Below are 25,556 nucleotides of genomic sequence, written 5' to 3'. Positions count from 1 at the left end.
TCTTCTGAACACTTTGACTGTCGCACTCGCTTCTTCATTTTGCACCAAAACCCAGCAGCCTTCAGTATGTTTTTTTTTTTAATCTGAAAAGTCGTCTCTTATGTAATATGCTGCTCAGATACAATTTTTTTTCCCGTGGCATTTCATTTTGTGCTGGAAAACAAACGTTTGAAACTCTAAAATGTTTTTGTACTGACTCGATAATGCAGAAATCATAACACAGAAATCTATAACAAAGTTTGTATGAAAAAAAAAGTGTGCCTAAGACTTTTGCACAGTATTGTAGATCACATCACATACAATAAGTGATATTTCACGTTGTTTTCAAAGAAACATTTAAAGCGAGACGGCCTTTCGATTTCATAAAATCGGTGAAATTTAGTTCCCTCTGAAATTTGGTCATTGTGATGTATGTTTATTTCTGTAATATCTCAAAACTATCAGGCCGTTCTGCGGCTGGGAAATTATTTAATTTGAGGGGATTCCTGAGCAAATAATGTGCATGAAATCGCTCGCTTCACGCAGTCAAGCAGAGAGAGGAAGTCCGTGTGCACATGCGCAGGTTTACCTTCTTCTTCTTCTTTTTCTTCTTCTTTTGGGTTTTACGGCAGCTGGCATCCAGTGTCTCATTACTGCCATCTACAGGTTTACCTTTGACCGTACACTGACAGTTCCATCATTCTGTTGCTAAACGAACAGCTGATCACACCGAGGTGCTCGCTGACCGCCGATATTTATTAGTTTGGTCCTGCGTTTCCTTTCCTTTGTATATAACATAATGTAGGCGGCACGGTGGTGTAGTGGTTAGCGCTGTCGCCTCACCGCAAGAAGATCTGGGTTCGAGCCCTGTGGCCGGCGAGGGCCTTTCTGTGTGGAGTTTGCATGTTGTCCGTGTGGGTTTCCTCCGGGTGCTCCAGTTTCCCTCACAGTCCAAAGACATGCAGGTTAGGTTAACTGGTGTCTCTAAATTGACCGTAGGTGTGAATGTGAGTGTGAATGGTTGTCTGTGTCTATGTGTCAGCCCTGCGATGACCTGGCGACTTGTCCAGGGTGTACCCCGCCTTTCGCCCGTAGTCAGCTGGAATAGGCTCCAGCTTGCCTGCGACCCTGTAGAACAGGATAAAGCAGCTAGAGATAACATAACATTTTTCTTCTCGCTTTCCGTTACTGTAGTCAGTCTTTCACGTTTCATTCACATACTCACGTCCTCCATTTTTCTCTCCTTTTTCAAATTTGTATCCCACAATGCCTTGCGCAAACTGGGAAAGCCCACCACGTGATGCATGACGTAGTATCTTGTATTGCGTCATGGTGAAGCAGGAAAAGATAGCGGATAATTTAGGGCCATGTGGCTCTAAATTCATTACTTGTTCTATTTTTAAAAAATAATAAAATTGGAAGTCTGTGATTTGAATTCAGTAGCTTTCGGTCCACTAAACAAAAATAATTGGGTGTCGGGGAAAATTCTTTTTATGACCTAAACTTAAAAAATCTGAAAGGCAGTCTACCTTTAAGCGGTGCAATTTTTTTCTTCCTACAAAACATTGCTTTCAATCAGCACAATTATTTTGCATTTAATAGTTTGTGTCACCTGCCCACTTTTAGAAAGACCTTGGTCCACTCTTCCATACAGATCATTTGAGTTTCCCATCCAAGTACTAACCACGTTCTTAAGGCACCAATCTCCCTTTCTATAGCCATAGCTATGGAATTACATAGCTAGTGTTACAGTGAAGAGCTGGTTCCTGTTGCAGCGTGTCTCACCAGATGGTAGTAGATACCATTTTTATGATGGTCTTTGGTATGACTTGACCACAAGTAGAACATGCTAACCACTACTAGGCTAACTTGCGGTCACAGAACATCTGAAGCTCCTTTATATTCACAGGTTTGTGCATGTGGACTTTAGTCAGGTTCAAACTCGGAGACGTTTATGACCCCAAAGCATTAATAATCCACCCACCATATTGCGCAGTAGTTTTCATGTATGGTACTTTTCCTTGTTTCCAGTTCCCATGCGTGCAGTTCCAGTTCCAGCTTGATCTCATTTGACCACAATATATTACATCAATTGTAATCTAATGATGCTTGGTGAAGTTGTGCGAGATGCTCTCAGGATGGGCTTCGTCTCTTCGTTGTTTTTTTTTTGCAAAACTTCCACACAGCTTGTGGTTATGAAAGTGGTGTTTGAGTGATGGTTGATTTTAAAAATGTGACAACACAAGAATGAACTCGACTGTACTGTTCTAAAACTGTGATGTTTGGGCTCTTTTTCCTTCCTTCACCATCCTACTCACTGTGTGCAGGAATATTGTGCTCATGGGTCCAATTCCTGGCTAATAGTTAGCCGTTTCAGACATCTATCATCTCATCATCTCTAGCCGCTTTATCCTGTTCTACAGGGTCGCAGGCAAGCTGGAGCCTATCCCAGCTGACTACGGGCGAAAGGCGGGGTACACCCTGGACAAGTCGCCAGGTCATCACAGGGCTGACACATAGACACAGACAACCATTCACACTCACATTCACACCTACGGTCAATTTAGAGTCACCAGTTAACCTAACCTGCATGTCTTTGGACTGTGGGGGAAACCGGAGCACCCGGAGGAAACCCATGTGGCCGTTTCAGACATATGAACCTTTTTATTATCTCATCTCATCTCATTATCTCTAGCCGCTTTATTATTATGGCCTTAATAAACTTATTTAATAAACTTGTCTCAGACTTACTGACTTTTGTACTTGGACTTGTCTCAGTCTTCAGTATTGGTATTTCTAAATATGGTCTTGGTCTCAGCTGAGAATTTATATTAAAAAAACAAAGTTTAATAAGGGTGGCATGGTGGTGTAGTGGTTAGCGCTGTCGCCTCACAGCAAGAAGGTCCGGGTTGTGGCCGCGTGGGTTTCCTGCGGGTGCTCCGGTTTCCCCCACAGTCCAAAGACATGCAGGTTAGGTTAACTGGTGACTCTAAATTGACCGTAGGTGTGAATGTGAGTGTGAATGGTTGTCTGTGTCTGTGTCAGCCCTGTGATGACCTGGCGACTTGTCCAGGGTGTACGCCGCCTTTCGCCAGTAGTCAGCTGGGATAGGCTCCAGCTTGCCTGCGACCCTGTAGAACAGGATAAAGCGGCTACAGATAATGAGATGAGAAAAACAAATGCGCTACTATTTTTGGCACCCCTGACATTATAGTGAACGCAATATACAGTACTGTGCAAAAGTCTTTAGCCCAGGTCAGACGGCATGCTGCGACCTGCAATCGGTCGGGTGGCGACCGATCGCAGGTGGACGCATGCGTTTTGCATCAAATCCTTCATTGTGGTCAGACGCATTGCAAGACGCAGAGTTTTTAAGCTGAATCAACCAGTTGGAAGCAGACGCAGCTAGACGCAGGTTGACGCAGCGCACAGAAAACCTTTAAAAAATATAAGGCCATAAGACTGCTCGCAGGTTGTTGTAAACTATTTGCAGGTGCAGTCTGCGGAGAGATCGCAGCCATCTTTAAAGACTTGTCTTCCCCTGCGTCAGCCTGTGTCTAGCTGCCACTACCTGCTTCAACCGGCGATTGGTTGCTCAAGCGTTGCACGACCGCCTGCCTCTACATGCGCCAACCTGCTATTTGCACCGATTGGAAGCGAATCGCAGCCGAAATGCGAACAGACCGTGATCCACTTGCCTCAGCCTGCCTCTACTAAAGACCCTCTGCAACACTCTGCCATTATCTGTGTCGTTGTGTGTCGACGCAAGACCAGTCTTGAATCTACCTGTGATTTTGTTATCGCAGGTAGATGCAAGTAGTTGAAAACTAGCTGCAGCCTGCTGTCTGACCTGGGCATTTGGCACATGTAAAGAACTGCTGTAGCCCAAAAACAGCTTAAAAATAATGAAATGAAATGTTTTAACATTAAAAAAAATACTATAAACAGTAATCAGTAAGCCATAATAAATGAAACAAAGGCAATATTTGGTGTGAGACGACCAAATTAGAGATATTAGAGATAATGAGATGAGATAATGAAGTTTAATAATGCATGTGGTGTCTTTTCTTTCCACATGCACAAAGTTTGATAAGCATTTCCTTCTTCTAGAAAGCGTAGCTTAATCATTAGTAGAAGTAAAGGCTTGGCCTTGAAAAACATTCGGCTTTTGGTCTCAATCTTCATTCAAACTTGATCATGCCTTAGCCGCATCCCCCGATTGACTCGGTCTTGACTTGACTTTGGCGGCTTTGACTATAGCCCTATTTCACTGTTTTATTTCTTATTTCATATCCAATCTACTGAGCTACAGGTTCACTGTACAAATATTTACAACAGTATGTGTGAACATTGCTTGTTTATACTGACATACAGAGCATGACTTGTTTCTTTTCAGATGGATTGTTGGTGCAAGTGACTATGGAAACCATGCTGGAGTTACGGCGAGCTCTTCGAGACATGAGAGACTTCACCCTGACCTGTGGAAAACTCCACCAATCAGAAAGACAGGAATACGTGCACATTCGGTGGCAGGATGAAGAGCCACGTTTCAATAAGGGGTGAGACACAGAATGTATTTGCATAGTGAGGTGTATCCTTATCATGGTGCAGGTTTCAAGTAATAAATAACCAAATAGTCAGTGTTATTGTCTAATTATAAACATTTATTGTACTGCCTTACTGGGTTTATTGCACCTCTATTCCTCCACCTGTCTTCTGACTCAGCATAATCAGTCCTATTGATGGAAAATCTATGGAATCGATTACTTGTGTAAAGGCCCACCAGAGATTAGAGTATAGATCCAGTGGAAAGGTCATACGTTGGACAGAGGTAACACCCCCCCCCACCCCCACACACACACACCGTTGTTACCATTGAGATATCTGTTTCATATTCAGTCAGTGGTTTTATAGTGTGGTGTGACCACTGTTTGACTCCACAGGTGTTCTTTCTTCAGAAGGAGGAGCCGTTTAATGGCCCGAACAGTTACGCCAATCATAACCGTCTGACCGAACGACTGGCACGAGCGTTCTGCCTGGCACTGTGCAATTCTCTGAGCCTTTTAAAAGAGGACGGTATGACCAAATTAGCACTGCGGGTCACCCTGGATGGACAGAAGGTGAGAACATTGCTGAAATAAATTATACAACTGTACTGGGATGTGCAATGTTCATACTGTATATTATTTAAAGAATAAAACATGATGCTTGAGTATGCTGCTGTCATAGCAACCTAGTCAATGACGGGGTGGTGTAATGTGGTACAACACAAAGCACTCATACCATACACTATAGCAGTTTGCAAAGAATATTAATTTTGTATTTGTTAAATAATGACATCTCATCTCATCTCATTATCTCTAGCCGCTTTATCCTGTTCTACAGGGTCGCAGGCAAGCTGGAGCCTATCCCAGCTGACTACGGGCGAAAGGCGGGGTACACCCTGGACAAGTCGCCAGGTCATCACAGGGCTGCACATAGACACAGACAACCATTCACACTCACATTCACACCTACGCTCAATTTAGAGTCACCAGTTAACCTAACCTGCATGTCTTTGGACTGTGGGGGAAACCGGAGCACCCGGAGGAAACCCATGCGAACACGGGGAGAACATGCAAACTCCGCACAGAAAGGCCCTCGCCGGCCACGGGGCTCGAACCTGGACCTTCTTGCTGTGAGGCGACAGCGCTAACCACTACTACACCACCGTGCCGCCCCTAAATAATGACATCATACTTTTTATTGATTACGTTAAAGTTAAGCCTCCCCCCCCCTTTTATTGTTATCAAGACTTTATCAGAAACTTTAAAGGCTTACCTCTGCTTATAAACCTCTGACACTAGAGACTTCTTCCACAAATGCTAAATAAATATCTCCTGACAGAAATCTTCACCATATCAATTATACATGTTTATATGGAGCATCTGCCAGTCGCTCTGTAAATCATCACACAACGGACCTCATTCATTTTTGAGTAAAGTGGTGTGTAAATGTTTGCTTTAGCTAAACCAAACTAAAAATATATGCTGGACTTATAAAAGTTTCATAAACACTGATTTTTTTTTTATTTTTTTATTGCACTGTGTACAGTGGATATGAAAAGTCTACACACCCCGTTAAAATGATCGGTTGTTCTGATGTAAAAAAATGAGACCACGATAAATAATTTCAGAACTTTTCCCACCTTTAATGTGACCTATAACCTGAACAATTCAATTGAAAAAACAAACAAATCTGTTTGGGGGAAAAACAGGAAAAATAAAAAATGTACAATAAGCTGGTCGTATAAGTGTGCACACCCTTAAACTAATACTTTGTTGAAGCACCTTTTGATTTAATTACAGCATTCAGTCTTTTTGGGTTCACACCTGCCATCAACTACAATGACTCCGATTAACCCCAAATAAAGTTCAGACATTTACTCAGTTGCATCCTCCAGCAAAAGCCAGCGTTCACAGAGAGCTTACAAAGCAGCAAAGGGATCTGTGTTGAAAGGTATCAGTCAGGAGAAGGGGACAAAAACATTTCCACGGCATTAGATATACCATGGAGCACAGTGAAGACCGTCATCAAGAAGTGGAGAAAATATGGGACAACAGTTACATTACCGAGAACTGGACGTCCCTCCAAAATCGATGAAAAGACGAGACGAAAACTGGTCAGGGAGGTTGCCGAGAGGCCGACAGCAACACTGAAGGAGCTGCAGGAATTTCTGGCAAGTACTGGTTGTGTACTACATGTGACAACAATCTCCCATATTCTCCATATGTCTGGACTATGAGGCAGGGTCAAAGAAAAACATCCAGGCCTGGCTAAATTTTGTATAAAAAAAAAGAATAAATAAAAAAATACATCAACTCTCCCAAAAGCATGTGGGAAAATGTGTTATGGTCTGATGAAACCAAGGTTGACCTTTTTGGCCACAATTCCAAAAGGTATGTTTGGCGCAAAAACAACATGGCGCATCACCCAAAGAACCCCATACCCATGGTGAAGCATGGTGGTGGCAGCGTCATGTTTTGGGGTTGTTTTTCTTCAGCTGGAACAGGGGCTTTAGTCAAGGTGGAGGGAATTATGAATAACTCTAAATACCAGTCAATTTTGTCCCAAAACCTTCAGGTGTCTGCTAGAAAGCTGAAGATGAAGAGGAATTTCATCTTTCAGCATGACAATGACCCCCCAAAAGTTTTGGAACGTCCCAGCCAGAGCCCAGACCTAAATCCAATTGAAAATCTGTGGGGTGACCTGAAGAGGGCTGTGCACAAGAGACGCCCTCGCAACCTGACAGATTCGGAGCGCTTTTGCAAGGAAGAGTGGGCAAATATTGCCAAGTCTAGATGTGTCAGGCTGATCGACTCCGACCCAAAAAGACTGAATGCTGTAATTAAATCAAAAGGTGCTTCAACAAAGTATTAGTTTAAGGATGTGCACACTTATGCAACCAGCTTATTGTACTTTTTTTTATGTTTTTCCCCCTAACAGATTTGTTTTTCAATTGAATTGTACAGGTTATAGGTCACATTAAAGGTGGGAAAAGTTTTGAAATTATTTATCGTGGCCTCATTTTTTTGCATCAGAAAAACCTATAATTTTAACAGGGTGTGTAGACTTTTTATCTCTACTGTATAATGATAAATGGCAGTGACCTGTAAATCACGGGGCACGTGTACGCCACAGCTGATGTGCCTTTGGTGATGCCCTAAAAAACTCTATAAAAAGGCCAAGTTCACAGAGCGGAAAGTGTAAAATGGCTAATAAATAGCCAAAAAGGAAGAATTACTCTGAAGTTGAAGTTCTTTTGAATCATGTCTTTGAGGAAAAAAAAAATATATATATAAAGCCCGAAATACAGAGAGAAATTTCAGAGGTGAATTTGGTGTCATCCATCCAGTGCAATATAAGTGAGGTCGAAAGAAAATGATGACACAAAAACTCAGTAAAAAATGTATTACTGCTGATCTACAGAATTACTCTGCTGCTGGGGGCCAAACTATGACAAAGCTTTTTGAAATTGATTAGATGTCGTGTCAAACAGAACCAACTTATAAGCCAACTTTCATCCTCTGGGAAAAAAAAAAATTCTTTACTGGTTTCTAAATATACGTTACCTCCTACAGGCACTATGCACTGACTCTTCCAGTAATATCAATTCTGCCATTTACACAGCATCAAAAGATTAAAAGATGAACATGAGAAGATAAAATTTCAGTTTTTTTTTTGAAAGATATTTTTTGGGCTTTTTTTCACCTTTATTGGATAGGACAGTGTAGAGACAGAACAGGAAACGAGCGGGAGAGAGAGACGGGGAGGGATCGGGAAATGACCTCGGGTCGGAATGGAACCCGGATTTATGGTATGGCGCCTTAGCCACCTGAGCCACGACGCCCCCAGAATTTCAGTTTAAACAACTTAAAACATGGTATCTTTGGTGGCAGACCACCTAATCGTTGGGTGAGCAAAAGTATTGGAACAGCCCTAAAGTAAATAACACACAAGATTTGGTTACATATCTATTGATTGTAATACCTGCATCAAGCTGTTGACTCACTGAGACCACCAAACTGTTGCATTCTTCTTTTGTGATGCCTTTCCAGGCTTGTACTATTTGTACAGCTTTTTTCAGTTGTTGATTGTTTTTGGTCTGTTTTCCCTCTAGTCTCCTCTTCAGGAAGTGAAATGCTGATCAATTGGGTCCAGTCTAAAACCTTCCACTTTTCCCCCTGATGAAGTCCTTTGTTGTGTTGGCAGTGTGTTTTAGGTCGCTGTCTTGCTGCATGATGAAGTTCCTCCTAATTAGATTGGATCCATTTCTCTGTAAACTGGCAGACAGAATGTTTCTGTGGACTTCTGAACCCATTCTGCTGCTACAATCATGAGCTACATCATCAATAAAGATTAGTGAGACCGTTCCAGCCATGCAATCCCAAGTCACGACACTACCTCCACCATGCTTGACCAGTGAGCTTGTATGTTTTGGATCACGAGCAGGGCCTTTCTTTCTCCACATGTTGGTAGAGGTTAATCTCAGCTCCAGAACTTTTGTGGCTCATTCCTGTACTTCTTTGCAATTTCCAATCTGTTTTTCTGATACTTACTGCTGATGAGTGGTTTGCATCCTATGGCATGGCCTCTATATTTCTGCTCTCAAAGTCTTCTTCAAATGGTGGGTTGTGATACCTTCACCCCTTTTGGGGCTTTTCTTCACAGCTCTCATAATGTTTCTCTGATCAACTGCTGTTGTTTTCTTTGGGTGACCTGTTACATATCTGGTTGTTAGTACACCAGTGTTTTTTGTTTTCTTTCTCCAAGACATTCCAAATTGTTGTATTGCTTGTGGAATGGCTCTGATTGATTTTTTCCCTCTTTTCTCAGCTTCAAAATGGCTTGTTTTTCTCCCAAAGGCAGCTCTCTGGTCTTCATGTTGGTTTATCCTTTTTAACAACAAATGTGGTCTTCACAGGCAAAACCCAGGGCTCAAACCAAAAGTAGACCTTCAGAGCTATTAATCGTTTAAACAAGGGCACAAATGGGCAACAAGAAACACTTGTTGGTCAAGTGTTCCAATATTTTTGATCGATTAAAAATGGGTGGGTTAAAAAAAAGGTAACGTGTTCCAAGTTGTTTAAATATTTAGATGTAAATATCATTTAGAAATATATGTAATATTTCCTTAATGCTATTTAAGCCTATATGTACGGTGGCTGAGAGAGGCCACAACACTTCCAAATTAAGACAACACTAAAATGCAGAGAACACATGCATCAATTTGACAATACGTGGTTGTCACATAAAACGTTTTGCAAATAAGAAAAAAGAAGTATAGCCTCGTTCAAGCCAACGTGCAGGGCTAATCAACTGTCGCTGGAAACATTTAGTTGCAGTTATTGCTGCACACGGGAGGGGTGTCACACCAGATACTAAGAAGAAGAAGCCTTTATTTGTCACATGCACACTTCAAGCACAGGGAGATGCATCCTCTGCATTTAACTCATCTGAAGCAGTGAACACACGTGCACCCCCCCCAGAGCTGTAGGTAGCCATACTACAGCGCCCAAGGAGCAGTCAGGGGTTAGGTACCTTGCTCAAGGGCACTTCAGCCCAAGGCCGCCCCATGTTAATCTAACTGCATGTCTTTGAACTGTGGGGGAGACCCACACAGACACGGGGAGAACATGCAAACTCCACACAGAAAGGCCCCTGCCGGCCTTGAACCCAGAACCTTCTTGCTGTGAGGCAACAGTGCTAGCCGCTTTATCCTTCTACAGGGTCGCAGGCAAGCTGGAGCCTATCCCAGCTGACTACGGGTGAAAGGCGGGGTACACCCTGGACAAGTCGCCAGGTCATCACAGGGCTGACACAGACACAGACAACCATTCACACTCACATTCACACCTACGGTCAATTTAGAGTCACCAGTTAACCTAACCTGCATGTCTTTGGACTGTGGGGGAAACCGGAGCACCCGGAGGAAACCCACGCGGACACGGGGAGAACATGCAAACTCCACACAGAAAGGCCCCTGCCGGCCTTGAACCCAGAACCTTCTTGCTGTGAGGCAACAGCGCTAACCACTACACCACCGTGCTGTTCACATACTTTTGCCACTCACTGATATATAATATTGGTTCATTTTCCTTAAAAAAAAAGACCAAGTACAATATTTTTCTCTCATTTAACTGGGTTCTCTTTAAGGACTTGCGTAAAAATATTATGTTTTAGGTCACATTTATGCAGAAACATAGAAAATAAAGGGTACACAAAGTTTCAAGCACCACCGTGTACGATTATCATACCATTTTTTTTTTTTAAATGCCATATCCACTCTGTACACTTTTAGAGTCTGTCTCAACTCCTAAAGGGAGCTACTGTATATTTGTTTCATGTGTTTAGTTTAAAGCCATTTGTTCTGTTTGTTCCAGATGGAGTTCCTGGCAGGCAGTAACGGCCAGCCTCTGCCCCTGCACTACCAGGACAGTCTAAACCAGTCCCTAAGTGCAGTTGTACTGAGTGCGTGCCAGCGTCACGGACACACAGCTCTACAGCTAGAGCTCATTTTTTACATCCTAGAGGACATAGCATAGAGGTCACCTGCTGAAACCTTCATCATGACGCAACGCAACGTGCTGCCGGATGCTACAGACCCAGCTTAACCCGCCGCTCGCATACATTTTCGAGGACTGGAAAGAATAAGATTACGGTGGCTAGATTACCTGCGTTTATATATATAATAACCCAGATTTCTCACAGATCTATCCTGTTTCAGCTCTTTGTGATGAGACTTGAGCCATTAGATTTGATCTAGAATAAGCCATGTCGAAAATTTTGCTGGTCGCTGTGCAGCTGCTTTGTAGAAAAGTAGACAGCATTTCATATTTCAGGTGCCATATATATTTTTTTTTTATATATAAAAATTTTTTGACTTGGACTGTCAGATGGGTTTGGCATGAGCTCAAATCCCATGCTTGACAACACCATGACCAAAGGAAACAGAAGTTCATCTTTGCTTAATGGACGGAATTAACTCGCATGACTTAACTTTGCTTTCAGTCTTCCTTAGATAAACTTCAGTAGGGGTATTTTATGGTGAATCCGTTGGAGATCCAGATGCTGGTTTGTAGATATACAGGCTCTTTCCTTGTGCGTCACTGTACAAACACCATTATCCTCAGCGGCTATACCAACATCAGGCCCAACTTCCTCTGTTCCAACCAGATGGAAGTGGTCGGACCTTTGACCTGCATTATCCTGCACTAAAATAGATCAACGAAAGCATTGAACTTCCACGGCACCGAGTAATATTTCTTTCATAGCCACTCTATAGACTTTTTCTTCTACTGAATGTACTCAGTCAACCTACTTTTCGCTCTCTCGCTCTCCCTCACACACACAGAGTAGGCTGCTTGCTGATCTTTCAGCTGCATATTAGTCTCCACTGGTCCTTTCAGCAAAGAGAATAGAGATCTTGTTGTCATCCTACATGTTTGACATAACTGAGATTACTGAAGCATCTGAAAGCATGCAGTGGTGACACTCAAACAACGAGATGTTGCTCAACCAATATAAAAAGCACCAGCTGTCTGTTCCGAACAAGTACAACTAACAACCTTCAACAGCGTGTCAAGGAGTTGTGAAATTATGTACATAATGTTTGAAGACGTGTAAAGAAAGCCTTGTAAGATGTTATGCAAATACCAGAAAATAAAAAAAAAAGAATAATCATGAAACACTATTTTAAAATGGAATTTATTTTGATATCTTCAAGTCAATATGCTTAAGTAACAAATTTAGAGCCCTATCAATCCCATTAGTTTTGACAGTAAACCTACAGTATTTACAGCTGGAGCTCAGGTTGTCTTAAGAGAAATGTACATTGCCATTGGTCACTTGGGAGTCTGAGTAAGGAATGGGAGGAGTGCACTCACTCATGAGAAGGTGAGCACCATCAGTGAAGAACACAGCCAGTCATTAAATTACATCTCTTCTCTTCATATTATTGTGCTCATTATTTATTTTCTATAGATTAACAATTAAAATTAATAACAAAAAATACAAACAGGGATCCCAGACTCATTCATCTCCCCATGTATTTGTGCACCTTAAAACTACAAAAAAAAAGGGGGGGAAAATAAACAAAACCAGGCTGAGGGGAGAAAAAAAAAAAAAAAAAAGAGTCCCAAAACACTCTTTGGAATCCGTGGCGTTGTATGCAGGCACTCGTGGTCATACGTTTTGGATGCTCTTCTCTCAGCCGTTAAGCTTTCTTCATCTTACCGTTGTGTGCACTCCCGTTCTCGTAGTGCTTCTTCCCGTTGGTCATGCCGTTCTCGTGATGTATGCCATTGCCGTTAGCCATAAGCGAGGCTCCGTTAGCAATGGTCGTGGTTCCGTTGGACAGAACGGCACTGGTCTTGCCTTTCTGACTCAGCTGTTCGGTACTCTTGGGCAGCCTCTTGCCTTTCACATAGGCTTGGTACCAGAAGTTAGAGAAGAGGATGAAGAAGAAGGTGCCATACATCCAGATGAGGTGGAGGATCACAGGCACCTGGTAATCACAGCTGGACATGAAGTAATACTGTGTAGCATGAAGGGACACCAGCACAAACTGCACCTATAAAAAGACACAATGTCTTAATGTATGGTCAGATATGCACTACCGTTCAAAAGTTTGGGGTCACCCAGGCAATTTTGTGTTTTCCGTGAAAAGTCACACTTTTATTTCCCACCATAAGTTGTAAAATGAATAGAAAATATAGTCGAGACATTTTTCTGGCCATTTCGAGCATTTAATCGACCCCACAAATGTGATGCTCCAGAAACTCAATCTGCTCAAAGGAAGGTCAGTTTTATAGCTTCTCTAAAGAGCTCAACTGTTTTCAGCTGTGCTAACATGATTGTACAAGGGTTTTCTAATCATCCATTAGCCTTCTGAGGCAATGAGCAAACACATTGTACCATTAGAACACTGGAGTGAGAGTTGCTGGAAATGGGCCTCTATACACCTATGGAGATATTGCACCAAAAACCAGACATTTGCAGCTAGAATAGTCATTTACCACATTAGCAATGTATAGAGTGGATTTCTGATTAGTTTAAAGTGATCTGCATTGAAAAGAACAGTGCTTTTCTTTCAAAAATAAGCACATTTCAAAGTGACCCCAAACTTTTGAACGGTAGTGTATGAAATCAAAAATGATAGTCATCTTTCTTCTTTAAGCCTAAAAGACTTTAGGGTCTCCTCCCCCCATACAATCACATACAAAAAAAAAAAAAGTTTGCATAATCTTCGAACAAAATGCATGTAAAGACAAATACTATACACTGCATCTTGTAAATGTTCCTTCATTATCACAAGTAACAAAAATTGTCAGAAGGACCATGACCGGACGTGCCTTTATAATTCCCTCATTGGTGTTCTCAGAGTTGCAATTTTTGGTCCTCCATATTCAGTTTTTTTTTTTTTTTTGGGGGGGGGGGGGGGGGGGGTAGATAAACTATAAAAGTAGAATTCCAACCTCTCCCATTCAAAACCCATGGGCAACCTTTGCACGAGACTCGATTTAAACTGGAACGACATTTTTCTAAGCCTCCCCATTTTAGCCTTCACACTGTTGGACTCCCAATATTCATAAAACTGATCTGTTCACACACAAAACCTTTTTCTATGGCGATGGGGAGGATCAGCAGCACACTTACAACAGAACAAAGGTTATGAAGTCACATTGTAAAAGCGGCTCATGCTAAGCCACTGGACCAAACCGGATTGTGTGAAATGTGTAATTGTAAGACTGTGTAAAGTGAATGGTCCTGGGTACGAGTATTTCACATTATTTACTCCCTCCTTGCAGGAGTTAAAACTTTCAGCAAATGCTCTCTTTTACATGCTTCGTCACTTCCAGACCAAATCAGGATGCTGCTCAAGCAGCAAGTTTCAAGAAAACAAAAACCAAGTTAGGTGGTTTACGGTCGATGGAAAACCTGCTTGTTAGTCAATATACACTCACCGGCCACTTTAATAAGAACTTGTTCTTGGTTCTAAGATCCCCGTTCTCGGCCGCAGGAGTGGAACTCAATGTGTTCTTCTGCTGTTGCATGCGGAGATGCTTTACTGCTCACTACGATTGTAAAGAGCGATTATACCGTACGAGTTACTATCTCCATCCTGGCAGCTCGAACCAATCTGGCTGTTTTCCTCGAACCTCTCTTATCAACAAGGCGTTTGTTTCCACCCACAGAACTGTCGCTCGCTCAGTGTTTTTTGTTTATCGCACCATTTGGTCTGTGTAAACTCTAGAGAGACTGGTGTGTGTGTGTGTGTGTGTGAGAGAGAAAACCCCAGGAGTTTCTGAAACACTCAAACCAGTCCATCTGGCTCAAACCAACACTCATGCCACAGTGAAAAAGTCAGTCACACTTTGAGATCACAATTTCTCCCCATTCTGATGTTTGACGTGAACATTAACTGAAGCTTTTGATTTGTATCTGCGTGATTTGATGCGTTGTGCTGCTGTCAAAGGATCGGCTGATTAGAGAACTGCATCGAACAGCAGGTGGATGAGTGTTCCTAATAAAGTGGCCAGGGAGTATCTCTCGTCGATGTGATCTATCAAGTTTGTTATAGCATGTAACTGATTGGCTGGTGATCGTAGCCTAGTAAACTAGACCCACCCGCCTAGTGGCCAAAAATATTTTTGCCTAGCACCATATAAACAAAAACACCCCGGGCATCAAATTGTGCCCGCCAATCACAACGCAAGGTTTTTGTTTGGATTCTTTGGGCGGGCTTTTGCAGGAGTGACGACAAAGCTGCGCGACGCTGGAGAAAGCGCAGCAGGAAAGATGGCTACGGCTAGTGAACAGTGCGCGTTTGACTCCGCTTTGGAATCAGTTTTAGAAGAATTAGACTTGGAGTTTTCGTTGAAACATGAGCAGGAAGAGGCTCTCCGCTCATTCCTTTTCAAGAAGGACGTTTTCGCTGTTTTGCCGACCGGCTATGACAAAAGTCTGATCTACCAGCTGGCTCCGCTCGTAGCCAAAAGGATGGGGCTAGTTTGTGCAGTACGAAGAATTAATAAACAGCTTTGAAACATTACTTTTTGATTGTTTCTTATTTTCCTGTTATTTTAAATTTAAGGGAAATTATTTCACCAAACACCACTCAATAAAAACTCTCAAAAACAGTTTAAGCAAACCCTTGAAAAAAAATAAGAGTGTATGTTAAGTATGTGGTACAGACTCCAAACTTGTAGTCATCTCCAAACTTCTTAATATCTAGAACCTGTTTATTAATTAATACGCATTTTGAAAAATTATTTATTTCAAGGTCTCCCCCACTGCTTTCTGTCGCTCTGACTACGTCACAGTCACTGTTGCGCTGATTGGTCAGAGCGTTGGCCTATACGCACAGAGACAGTTTGAAAGACAGCGGGTTGTTCCTCCTACACCCGTCGGAAATGTCTACGGATCGAGGCCAGACTAAATATTCACACATTTAGTCTGGCTTGCCAGGCTATGGCGATCGTGAAATGGGTCACGCTGTGCAACAAATATCACATTGCCTGTGGTGTAATTAAAATTCTACACTGTGCTAGTTGTAACCTAACTGCTCTCAAAGTACGGTTTAGGATTGACTTGTACCCCGAGTTACCATCGAACTTATGTTTATCTGGTGCAACAGGTGGCGGATTATTTTGGATTTCCGTGGAGCAATATATATTATATGCCATGAAGTAGTGGCTGGGGCTGATTTCTTTCAGGCCCAGAGTGTACGTTCACCACATCATTCTTATTATGCCATAAATCAGACCTAGTGAGTGTATGCTTCTTTATGATGCACTGAATCAGTGTTCTTTTGACAATGTGCGCATAGTGAGAGACACCGTTTTCATATAAGCACATGTGAAACATCTCGTCAGCACATTCATATATTCACACAACATAGCGTTGCCTTCCTGTCCGGTAAGTAGGAAGTTCTTTCTTTAATTCCCAGTAGAGCCTTAAAGTGCCATTCCACCATTGGATGTATTCTTTGGCATAAAATGCAATATATTTTGACAACATATATAAATGGCATCACTAGATAGAGAAATCTTTTAGCTTCAAAATGATATATCAAACATAATTTTTGACAACGACAAGTATATTAATTTTGCGACCAAAGTCACCTACCCTTTTAATTTCCGCACGTGATGTCATTGGCAGGTTCCCCTTCTTGTGTACCACGTGACGTGTGACGTGGCACATATTATCAGCAATGGCGGATAGAACGCGATAAAAATACCACCAATAAATCTAGCTAATACCAATAAATCTAGCTAACTGAAAGATTAACTCAATTTTTCGCAATTTTTTGGCCCCCATATACGAGGAGAAATGACTCACTTTGGGGGTTTCCTGGTCTAAAAATAGACCGACACGTGGTACACAAGAAGGGGAACCTGCCGATGACATCACGTTTCGCTACCGCGTGGAAATTAAAAGGGTAGGTGACTTTGGTCGCAAAATTAATAATTTTTTGACAATGACAAGTATATTAATTTTGCGACCAAAGTCACCTACCCTTTTAATTTCCGCGCGGTAGCGAAACGTGATGTCATCGGCAGGTTCCCCTTCTTGTGTACCACGTGTCGGTCTATTTTTAGACCAGGAAACCCCCAAAGTGAGAGAGTCATTTCTCCTCGTGTATGGGGGCCAAAAAAATTGTGAAAAATTTTGAGTTAATCTTTCAGTTAGCTAGATTTATTGGTATTAGCTAGATTTATTGGTATTATTTTTATCGCGTTCTATCCGCCACTGCTGATAATATGTGCCACGTCACGTGGTACACAAGAAGGGGAACCTGCTGATGACATCACGCGCGGAAATTAAAAGGGTAGGTGACTTTGGTCGCAAAATTAATATACTTGTCGTTGTCAAAAAATTATGTTTGATATATCATTTTGAAGCTAAACTAAACTCTGTCTAGTCATGTCATAAAATATATTGTATTTTATGCCAAAGAATACATCCAATGGTGGAATGGCACTTTAATGAACGCATTAGTTCGACTCAATTAATAAAAATTACCAGCTGGATGGCAGTCATGTATTTCTTCCACCACAGGTACTTCTGGAAGCGAGGTCCCGCAGCCGAGAGGCCATAGTAGAAGTACATGATCACATGAACGACGGAGTTGACCATGGCATGAAAAGAGCCCATTCCACCTGCACAGACCGACATTCAGAAGGTCACATATACTATTACTGTTACTACTATAACCAAAATACGACTGAGGCCATGTTCTAACACAGACAAGGTTAAATATAAATATTACGATGAGTACTAAACCATCCGATGCTGAAGCACTCACCGGGAGCATAGCTGACACCCCACCACCAGGTCCAGGGCATGAAAGAATGGTGGAAGATGTGCAGGAATGTAATCTGACTTTGTTTTTTACGTAGCACGAAAAACACCTAAACGGATACAGCGAATTACAAACAAATCTGAATGCCTGAGACACTCAAATATCTGTTACGCAAGTGTAAAACGCAGCCTACCGTATCTAAGAGTTCGACAAACTTTGAGAAGAGGAACAACCAGGCCACTCTAACCATCTATAGATTTAAAAAAAAAAAAAAATACTTTAATACACTGCGCATATATATTTTCTTCCATTTCTGCCTTTTTTTTTTTTTTTTTTAAAATCAGAGACATCAAATCTTACCCTAAGTCCCTGAGGGCTGTTGGAGTAATCACAAGGGTCACATCTCCACGTATATCCTGTAGCCCACCCGGACATCATGAACTAGAAGCAGAAAACGCAAAGGAATTACACACACACAATAATTTTCATGATCCTTGAGTTTCAAAAAGCCTGTAAAACAGGGCAGCAGAATGCAGCTCCATGGCCTGCAAAATGCAAATAAGCATTTTATCAAATAAGAATATTTTGCATTGTGTCATGTGAGCATTCTGACCAGGGAAGAAGCTCCAGATGTTTCTAGGTGTTCTGATCAGTACCAACTGTGCCGATGAAAAACTATGATCAAAAAACATGTTCAACAACAAACCTAAATATTAATTCATCCTTCTCAGAGAGGAAACGTTATTTTGCTCAACACTAATTTCCAAAGGCGTGACAAGAAAGGGCACCGTCTTCTCCAATCTGCATATTTATACCAACACTTCATAGTTGGACAAGGCTGTGATCATACTGCTCACTTATTTGTTAACATGAGCAACCTTTTCAACTACACTGGCACAGTTTTGTGAGAAAATGTTTCATGCTGTAGGAAAATTTGCTTTTTGTAGTAATCCTATTAGGCTAATATGATCGCAGCTAGCATACCTAGAGGTCACGGAAATTAAATTAGTTTTATTAACTGTACGCGGGTCAGCATGGTGGCGCACTGCCACTGGGGTCCTCTCACAGCTCCAGGGTCCACAGATGGAGCTTGGGTGACTCAAGTTTCTGTGCACGTTCTCTGCACATCTGTGTGGGTTTCCTCCAGTTTCCTCTCACCTCCCAACAACATGGTGCACGTGCCACTGGCTAAGATAAAGTGCTCCTAGGTTTGAATTAGCTTTAAATTTAAGAGTTATTCCACGAAATCGAGTCATACATGAGCCGACAGCCGATGACGTGCATAGCGCCGAGTTGGCTAGAAGCCATGTATGACAAGATTGAGTGGAATAACTTTTCTATCCACATTCACTGGAAGAGCATTTTTATTTTTAGCAAATTTGACTTTAAAAAAAAAAAAAAAAAAAAAACGCACAACCTTTATACAAAACTTCCGACAATCATTTCCGCTTAGAATGTAAACAAACCAGCGAAATGACGGTAGCAATTTGTGAAAAATGCTATAATAATTCTTGGAAAAAAAAAAAAAAAAAAAAAAAGATAGGTTCTTACCATCAAATACTTTTATTCCATATTTTGTTGCAGTTTTTGTATTTTAAGGGTTTTGTTTTCGAGTAGAGTTTTTAATTCGTCCTTGGTTGGTTCAGCGACACGCACCGCCATTTTGTTTTTCTCTACTTACAGTATACGAGCTGATTGGCTACTCTACTACTAGGCCAGGGGTCGGCAACCCGCGGCTCTTTCATCCTTATGCTGCGGCTCTGTGAAGTAAATTTTATAAGTATCCAATTAAAGTGCATTTTATTTTTGTTAGTTTGTTTTTTATTGTAGTTCTAAACTGGAACATTATTGTGATCTTGAAATATTAAAATAAAACTATATAATTTTTTTCGTCTCTCAATATACGCGTCACTCGCGGAAGCCGGTACTAGGCTATCAGAGCGTGCGATTGCTCATATCCAGTGAAAGTGTGTGTGTGTTTTGCCCTGCGATAGACTGGCATTCCAGCTAGAGTGCATTCTGTCTCATGTCCAGCGTGACACGAACTTGGATAAAGTGGTTACTGATAATGAGGTTACTGATAATGGTAACTGTACGTGAAGGAATAATTGTGCTCATTAGAGTATCAGTATTAAACCCACTTATTGCTGCAAGATGGGCATTTTAGCCCCTACAGAACTTTTACACAACAAAGGTAAAGGGAGGAAAGTTTAGTAAAGCCTAGGTCACAACCAGATGTACGATTTTTTTGGCCGTGCAATTTTTGGCGTTTCCCAAATCGCTGCGTTTTTTTTTTTGGTTCGTGGAGAAAGACGCGCGTTGGCCGCAAGTTTGTCTTGCAACCCGAAAAAAACCTAAGCGCCCGTAGAGTTTGTTTGACATGACAAAGAACCTCTGCGGCCGGTCTACGGCTCAAAAATCAGCACGTCACACGCGCGCCCTCAGTGCGTTTCACGCGCGCCCTCCGTTTTTTTGCACGTAGACTGGCCGTAGGAGCACGTACGGCCGGTTGTGACCGAGGCTTAAGGCTGTGCCGGCAATGCGCAATCATAAAGCAATCTGATGTTTCATTCAAAAAGGGGAAAGAAAAAAAAAATTAGCAAAATTACTGCATTTTGGAAATTAAATGCACACATTTTAGGTAAACATGAGGCAACACAAACTGAAATAATCAATCAGTTTTTTTAATTGACTAAAACTATTCATTAAAATGTGCTAGACTAAAACTAAACACCAAAAATCACTAAAATATGACTCAATCCATTTTCATCAGAAGCCTAAAACTAAACCGGTTAATATTTACACTGCCTAAGAAACTGTGGCATCATTGTTTATGCTGTTGGATGACATATTAAGCCACTTATTAAACATTAAGATTAACGTGCAGCAGTATAATTGCAAGAAGATTAAAACAGAATCAGTATGTGGATGGAGTGGTCCAGGACTTTGTCTCACCTCAAATACAATGAAGCTAGACAGAAAAACCAAGCAAAAGTTGTAGAAAATCATAGGTCCTTTCAGCTCAAAGGGTCTGCGGTTGGCCATTATTCGAGGGCCTGCGTACAGTACGAAGAAGAGGTAACCGAGCAGAATCGCCGTCATGTTGACCGGACTCTCCATCAGCGGGTAGCCCCTCAGCCGTGGGTCTGATATGGAAACGCACCAAACCAGAAGACATTCAGACTTTGTTCACATAACCGAGCAAATCCGATTTAGATCTTAAATCCGATTTTTAGACCCAGTGCCCATGTTGCAAATTTCACGGAACCAAATCAGATCTCTTTCTTTGGCTTGTAATCGGATTTGCTTGTGTATTTGAAATCAGTTACGTACTTGGATAACCAACACCATAGAGATGTTACTATGGATTTTGTTTTACATAAAAGCCAATGCTCAGTCAAGAGCAGTTGGAAACACGTGTCACGTTTGAGCATCTTGCCTGAACAAATTTCTCTAATAACGAGTTTTCCGATTCTAGATCCTGGAACAGATTTTCATTGGAAAAAAAAAAGTTACGACTGGAACTGTAGTACAATTTAATATTTGAGAGCTTAATCCATAATTGCACATACCTCTCCCTGCTAAGAGTTTGTCATACACTTCCAGCACTCTGTCTCTGACCGTCTCCAGCATTTTCACCAACTTTTGAAGTACCCCGTGCCCGTGCAAAAACCTGTGGAAATTTAAAACAAAAAAGAAAGATGCACCTTCAGTCTATCTTTAGCAGTGGCTCGACATTTTTGTTCTTACTGTAAATAAACGACACCGTTCTATTCTACGGGGCATTATAAATAAATACTAAATGAAGCCAGTAACGAAGAGCAAATGATCATAATGACTTGCATCTTACAGACATGTGACATGCCTGACTGGAGGGAAAAATAAAGCGCGCATGAGGTTAACTAGTAACTTGGCTCTCGTCCATATCCCTCCTCCCTGTAAACATCCCTTCCTTTCTTCCTCTCTCTCAGCAGACATGGTCTGATGACGAAAGGGAGGGGCTACAGAGTGGAAAGAAGGAGGGAGGTGCACAGCTGGTGTGTCGAAGGCTGAGGACAAATATGGCATGCCTTTCATGCACGCACAAAAAAAAAAAAAAAGTCAGGAATTAACTTACAGGAGGCAATATGCTCTCCTTAAAAACACAATGCAGCCACGACTGTACGAAAGGTTGTCCTTATCGCGTTGGCTGAGTCACTGCCATGTTTTAAGTAAACAAGAGGAGGGAAGCAGGTGTGGCTTTAAGGAAAGTACAACATGGAGTGATGGGTGGAAAGAAATGTGCGTCCCAGATATATAGTGGAACGGTCAATGCTAGCAGATGTATGCTACAGAGTCCGCCCTTGTAAAGCCTCATAACCTCCTACACCAACGCTGGCTAGTCAACCATTACGCCTCTAACTGATAATCTTTGAAGCCAGTCACCATCTGCTTCCATTTTTGACCGAGGCTATTCATTCATTTTCCTTAGACTACACTTTACTTTACTTACAGTAACAAAAAAAACCCTCACGTTACACAAACGGAAACATATCTCGACTCATTAAAGTCTGAACACCTGAAAGTACGTCTTCTGAACCTCAACTTCTACATACTAGAATATTGCGCATTAGTATTATATAATCCCCTCAAGGTCAAGGTGTACTCGTGCCATTTCCATTTTCTTTTATGGTTCTTAATGTTATGACCTTGAGGATCAACCATATCACACGCATTGCAGTGAAAACCCTGGATTTGGATTGGCTTGTGCTGCGATTTCAGAAAGTGAGCCGAGAGATGGGCAAGTTAATTTGTTGCATGGTTTAAAAAAAAACCCTACATCATACCATTGGTTTTGAAATAACCTGAAGACAGTTCACTTACTATATTTGGGAGGGTGGAGCTCAAAGGAACAGGACATCTGAGCAAAGCAAGACTGGTTTGTTTAACCTCCTAAGGCCCAAGCTGTTTTTTTACATGCATTTTTTATTTCTTTGCGCTATTTGGGCTTATTAGAACCTGATTAGAATAAAAACTAAGCATCATCTTTTGATAAGATGTACTTTTAGAGAAAAAGTATGTCCACATATGTGGATTCTTGTTCCGAATTTCCATAACGTGCTGTCCACGCATGTGACCGCTAAGCCCTAGGAGGTTAAGTACTGACCGTGGCTTCTTGGACTGTTTCACCCAATCGTCATCTGGATTGATGCTGGAATCTCGGACATGGGCTCACATGAGCGTTAACGCACCTCTGCGTGTGTAACTAGCTAGAGATGTAAATCTACCAGACGGCATCTGTTCACGTGAACAGATTTAACATATTTTTTTAATTGACCCGTGAAGGTTAAAGAATAGTGCCATTCCTCAGCTTTATAAGTAACTCAGTGTCCTGGTTTCACAAGGCCGCCATGTTGACTCGACAAACCCCAAGATGCGATTAAGCTAATTACACAAGGCAAACAAAAGTCACCCACCCATGTGGAAATCATATCAGGGGTGTGACTGTTTTATCTAATGTTGGCTAATATTTATCAGATTTATGGCTAATTTATGTGCGGTATGATTTGTGTCCTCAAGTTTAATATACATGTGACTGCCTTCTGCTTCCTCTAAAATCACAACATGCACCACTTGCGTGCAAAAAAGTACACGCTTTACGTGCATCGTTTAGCCTGATCTCACAAACACAATCAGAGATGTATCATGGTGTCATCTTGTTCTGAAACAAAAGATCACTGGAAGATTTGAGAGCCAAACAGTGGCAAGAACACGGGTTATATAAGAAGCAGAAACCTGGGGACACTTCCTCAACATGTCATTGTGGAACGCTCAGACATTGTGCCTTGTACAGAACAAAACAAGAATCTTATATTCAGGAGTCATTATATTATCGGAGTGCTTCACACTGCAAAAAATGGCCTTTCAAAAATAAGAAATAAAAAAGATTAACACAAAGCATATTTGCTTGAATCAGGTGAAAAAAAAAAATCTGCCAATGGAACTAGTCAAATTTGACTTGGTAAGATTTCTTAAAGCAAGATGAAAAATCTAACCTGTTTTTAGATGAAATAATTCCAAAATAAGATTAGGGAACTTATTATGCGAGATCTGATTAACTCAAAATAATTCTTATAACAAGATCGTACTTCTTACATTTAGCCATTCAAGTCTTTTTTTTTTTTTTGTTTAAAGATTTTTCTTGGCCCTTTTCCACCTTTATTGGATAGGACAGTGTAGAGACAGGAAATGAGCGGGAGAGAGACGGGGAGAGATTGGGAAATGACCTCAGGTCGGAATCGAACCCAGGTCCCCGGATTTATGGTATGGCGCCTTATCCACCTGAGCCACGACAATGCATTTTGGGGGCACTAGATTCAAAGATTTCAGTAAAGTTCATTTATTCCCAAAACAAGCATACGGTACTTTTTTTTTTTTTTTCTTGAAACAAGATGAACCGCATTTGACAAATGTCCAAAATGTACTTACTTGTTTTAAAAAAAAAACAAAAAAAAAACAACTTGTTTTATTTTCAAAGGTGCTCCAAATAAGACTAAGACATTTTGTCTATACAAGATTTTCAAGATGGACTGTCTAAAAACTAGCCTTTCTAGCTAAATGAGGTTTTGCTTGTTGGGCAATTATGTCTTATAATAAGGGTGGCTAGATGTTTTGACTTGAAAATAGACAAACTTCCTAAGATTATTTTTTGCAGTGTAGCAGATATTATGACAAGTCCTTATTGGGATGTTAGTGAGGCCAAACCATACTATATTGTTAAAAACAAGGAAAGGAATGTTCTTTCACACAACACTAGACGTTCTTAAAACGATTCAAGGCACTGAGCAGGTCGTGGAGCCCTCACAGTATTACTAATGGATGTTAGAAAAGCTTTGGAGATAAGTGGTTACCACATCTAACCAACAAATCACTCAGCATCTACACTCACCTTGCTTAAATTTGCTGACTGCAGCTTCAATCTGGTGAGCTAATCCACACTGATACTCCAGGTACAACATTCCTAGATGCTATAACAATTCTATTCACACCCCTGATATAGAATTCCCTTCTGGAATAGAAATGGAATTCGGTTTAGAACCCGTTTGGCTTCTCACCAGTGCCCCCCGTGCATTTGTACGGTTTGATGTTTGTTTGAATGTTTTGTCCGCCAGTTGTGGTGTAGCTCCAGACGCAGTTTTGGGTGTCGGTTTCCTTCAGGATTTGGTCCACCATGGGTGACTCCTGTGCCCCTCGCTATAGACGGCAGCGAGCTCATTTCTCTTTTAACATCGTGGTTGTCCAGCGCTCTGTCCGGCAGTGCTTCCGTATTCGCTTTGTGGATCCATGGCGCGGTGTTCGGCACCATGTTGCCTGGTGGCTGCGCAGGTGGTATGAGACATACCCTTGTGCACCTTTTGGTGGGATTACGGGCAGCTACGCCGCTGGAATTACATCCTGACCCTCTTTTGGTGGATTTTTTGTTTTTTTCGGAATTGTAAAGTGACTTTGGCACTATACAAGTTGAAATTATTATTATTTATTATTATTAGATGAATGGAATAGAAATGACTTCAAAGTAAACCATCCAATATAACCGACATACTTATTTAGTACTTTAATGGATTGTTTAATAGGGTGATTGAGACTTCAATCCCATTCAAGATTTTAAAAATGGAGACTGGATTTTTTTTTTTTTTTGGGTGGGGGAAGCAAGGGGGAGGAGGAGGGGGGTGTAATTAGTAATCAAATGTGC

General features: G+C 41.5%; 2 protein-coding genes across 5 annotated transcripts in view; one reads left to right on the top strand and one right to left on the bottom strand.

Annotated features, from left to right (window-relative positions):
• The window catches only part of zfyve9b (zinc finger, FYVE domain containing 9b), a 32,143-nt gene extending 19,974 nt beyond the window's left edge, over positions 1-12,169 (top strand). The window contains exons 13-16 of the mRNA XM_060940593.1: positions 4,376-4,538; positions 4,705-4,810; positions 4,923-5,099; positions 10,902-12,169. Coding sequence (XP_060796576.1) covers positions 4,376-4,538; positions 4,705-4,810; positions 4,923-5,099; positions 10,902-11,063 — 608 coding nt within the window. The 3' untranslated portion in view covers positions 11,064-12,169. The remainder of the gene's footprint in view (positions 1-4,375; positions 4,539-4,704; positions 4,811-4,922; positions 5,100-10,901) is intronic.
• A 42-nt stretch (positions 12,170-12,211) lies between these two features.
• elovl1b (ELOVL fatty acid elongase 1b) overlaps positions 12,212-25,556 on the bottom strand; it is a 30,309-nt gene continuing 16,964 nt past the window's right edge. For 3 of the 4 annotated variants that reach the window (XM_060941693.1, XM_060941692.1, XM_060941691.1), the window contains 7 exons: positions 21,397-21,497; positions 20,780-20,970; positions 18,185-18,265; positions 18,018-18,074; positions 17,828-17,933; positions 17,545-17,681; positions 12,212-13,090 (listed from right to left, as the gene is read on the bottom strand). In XM_060941693.1, the coding sequence (XP_060797676.1) occupies positions 12,734-13,090; positions 17,545-17,681; positions 17,828-17,933; positions 18,018-18,074; positions 18,185-18,265; positions 20,780-20,970; positions 21,397-21,457 (990 nt within the window). In that variant the 5' untranslated portion in view covers positions 21,458-21,497 and the 3' untranslated portion in view covers positions 12,212-12,733. Of the gene's footprint in view, positions 13,091-17,544; positions 17,682-17,827; positions 17,934-18,017; positions 18,075-18,184; positions 18,266-18,437; positions 19,223-20,779; positions 20,971-21,396; positions 21,498-25,556 lie in introns of those variants that run through there. The other variant, XM_060941694.1, reaches the window with a different exon arrangement.

The sequence above is a fragment of the Neoarius graeffei genome, chromosome 15, assembly GCF_027579695.1.
Source record: "Neoarius graeffei isolate fNeoGra1 chromosome 15, fNeoGra1.pri, whole genome shotgun sequence".
Classification (NCBI taxonomy): domain Eukaryota; kingdom Metazoa; phylum Chordata; class Actinopteri; order Siluriformes; family Ariidae; genus Neoarius; species Neoarius graeffei.
Note: the sequence above shows the minus strand (reverse complement) of the source record. Positions and strands in the feature narration are given on the sequence as shown.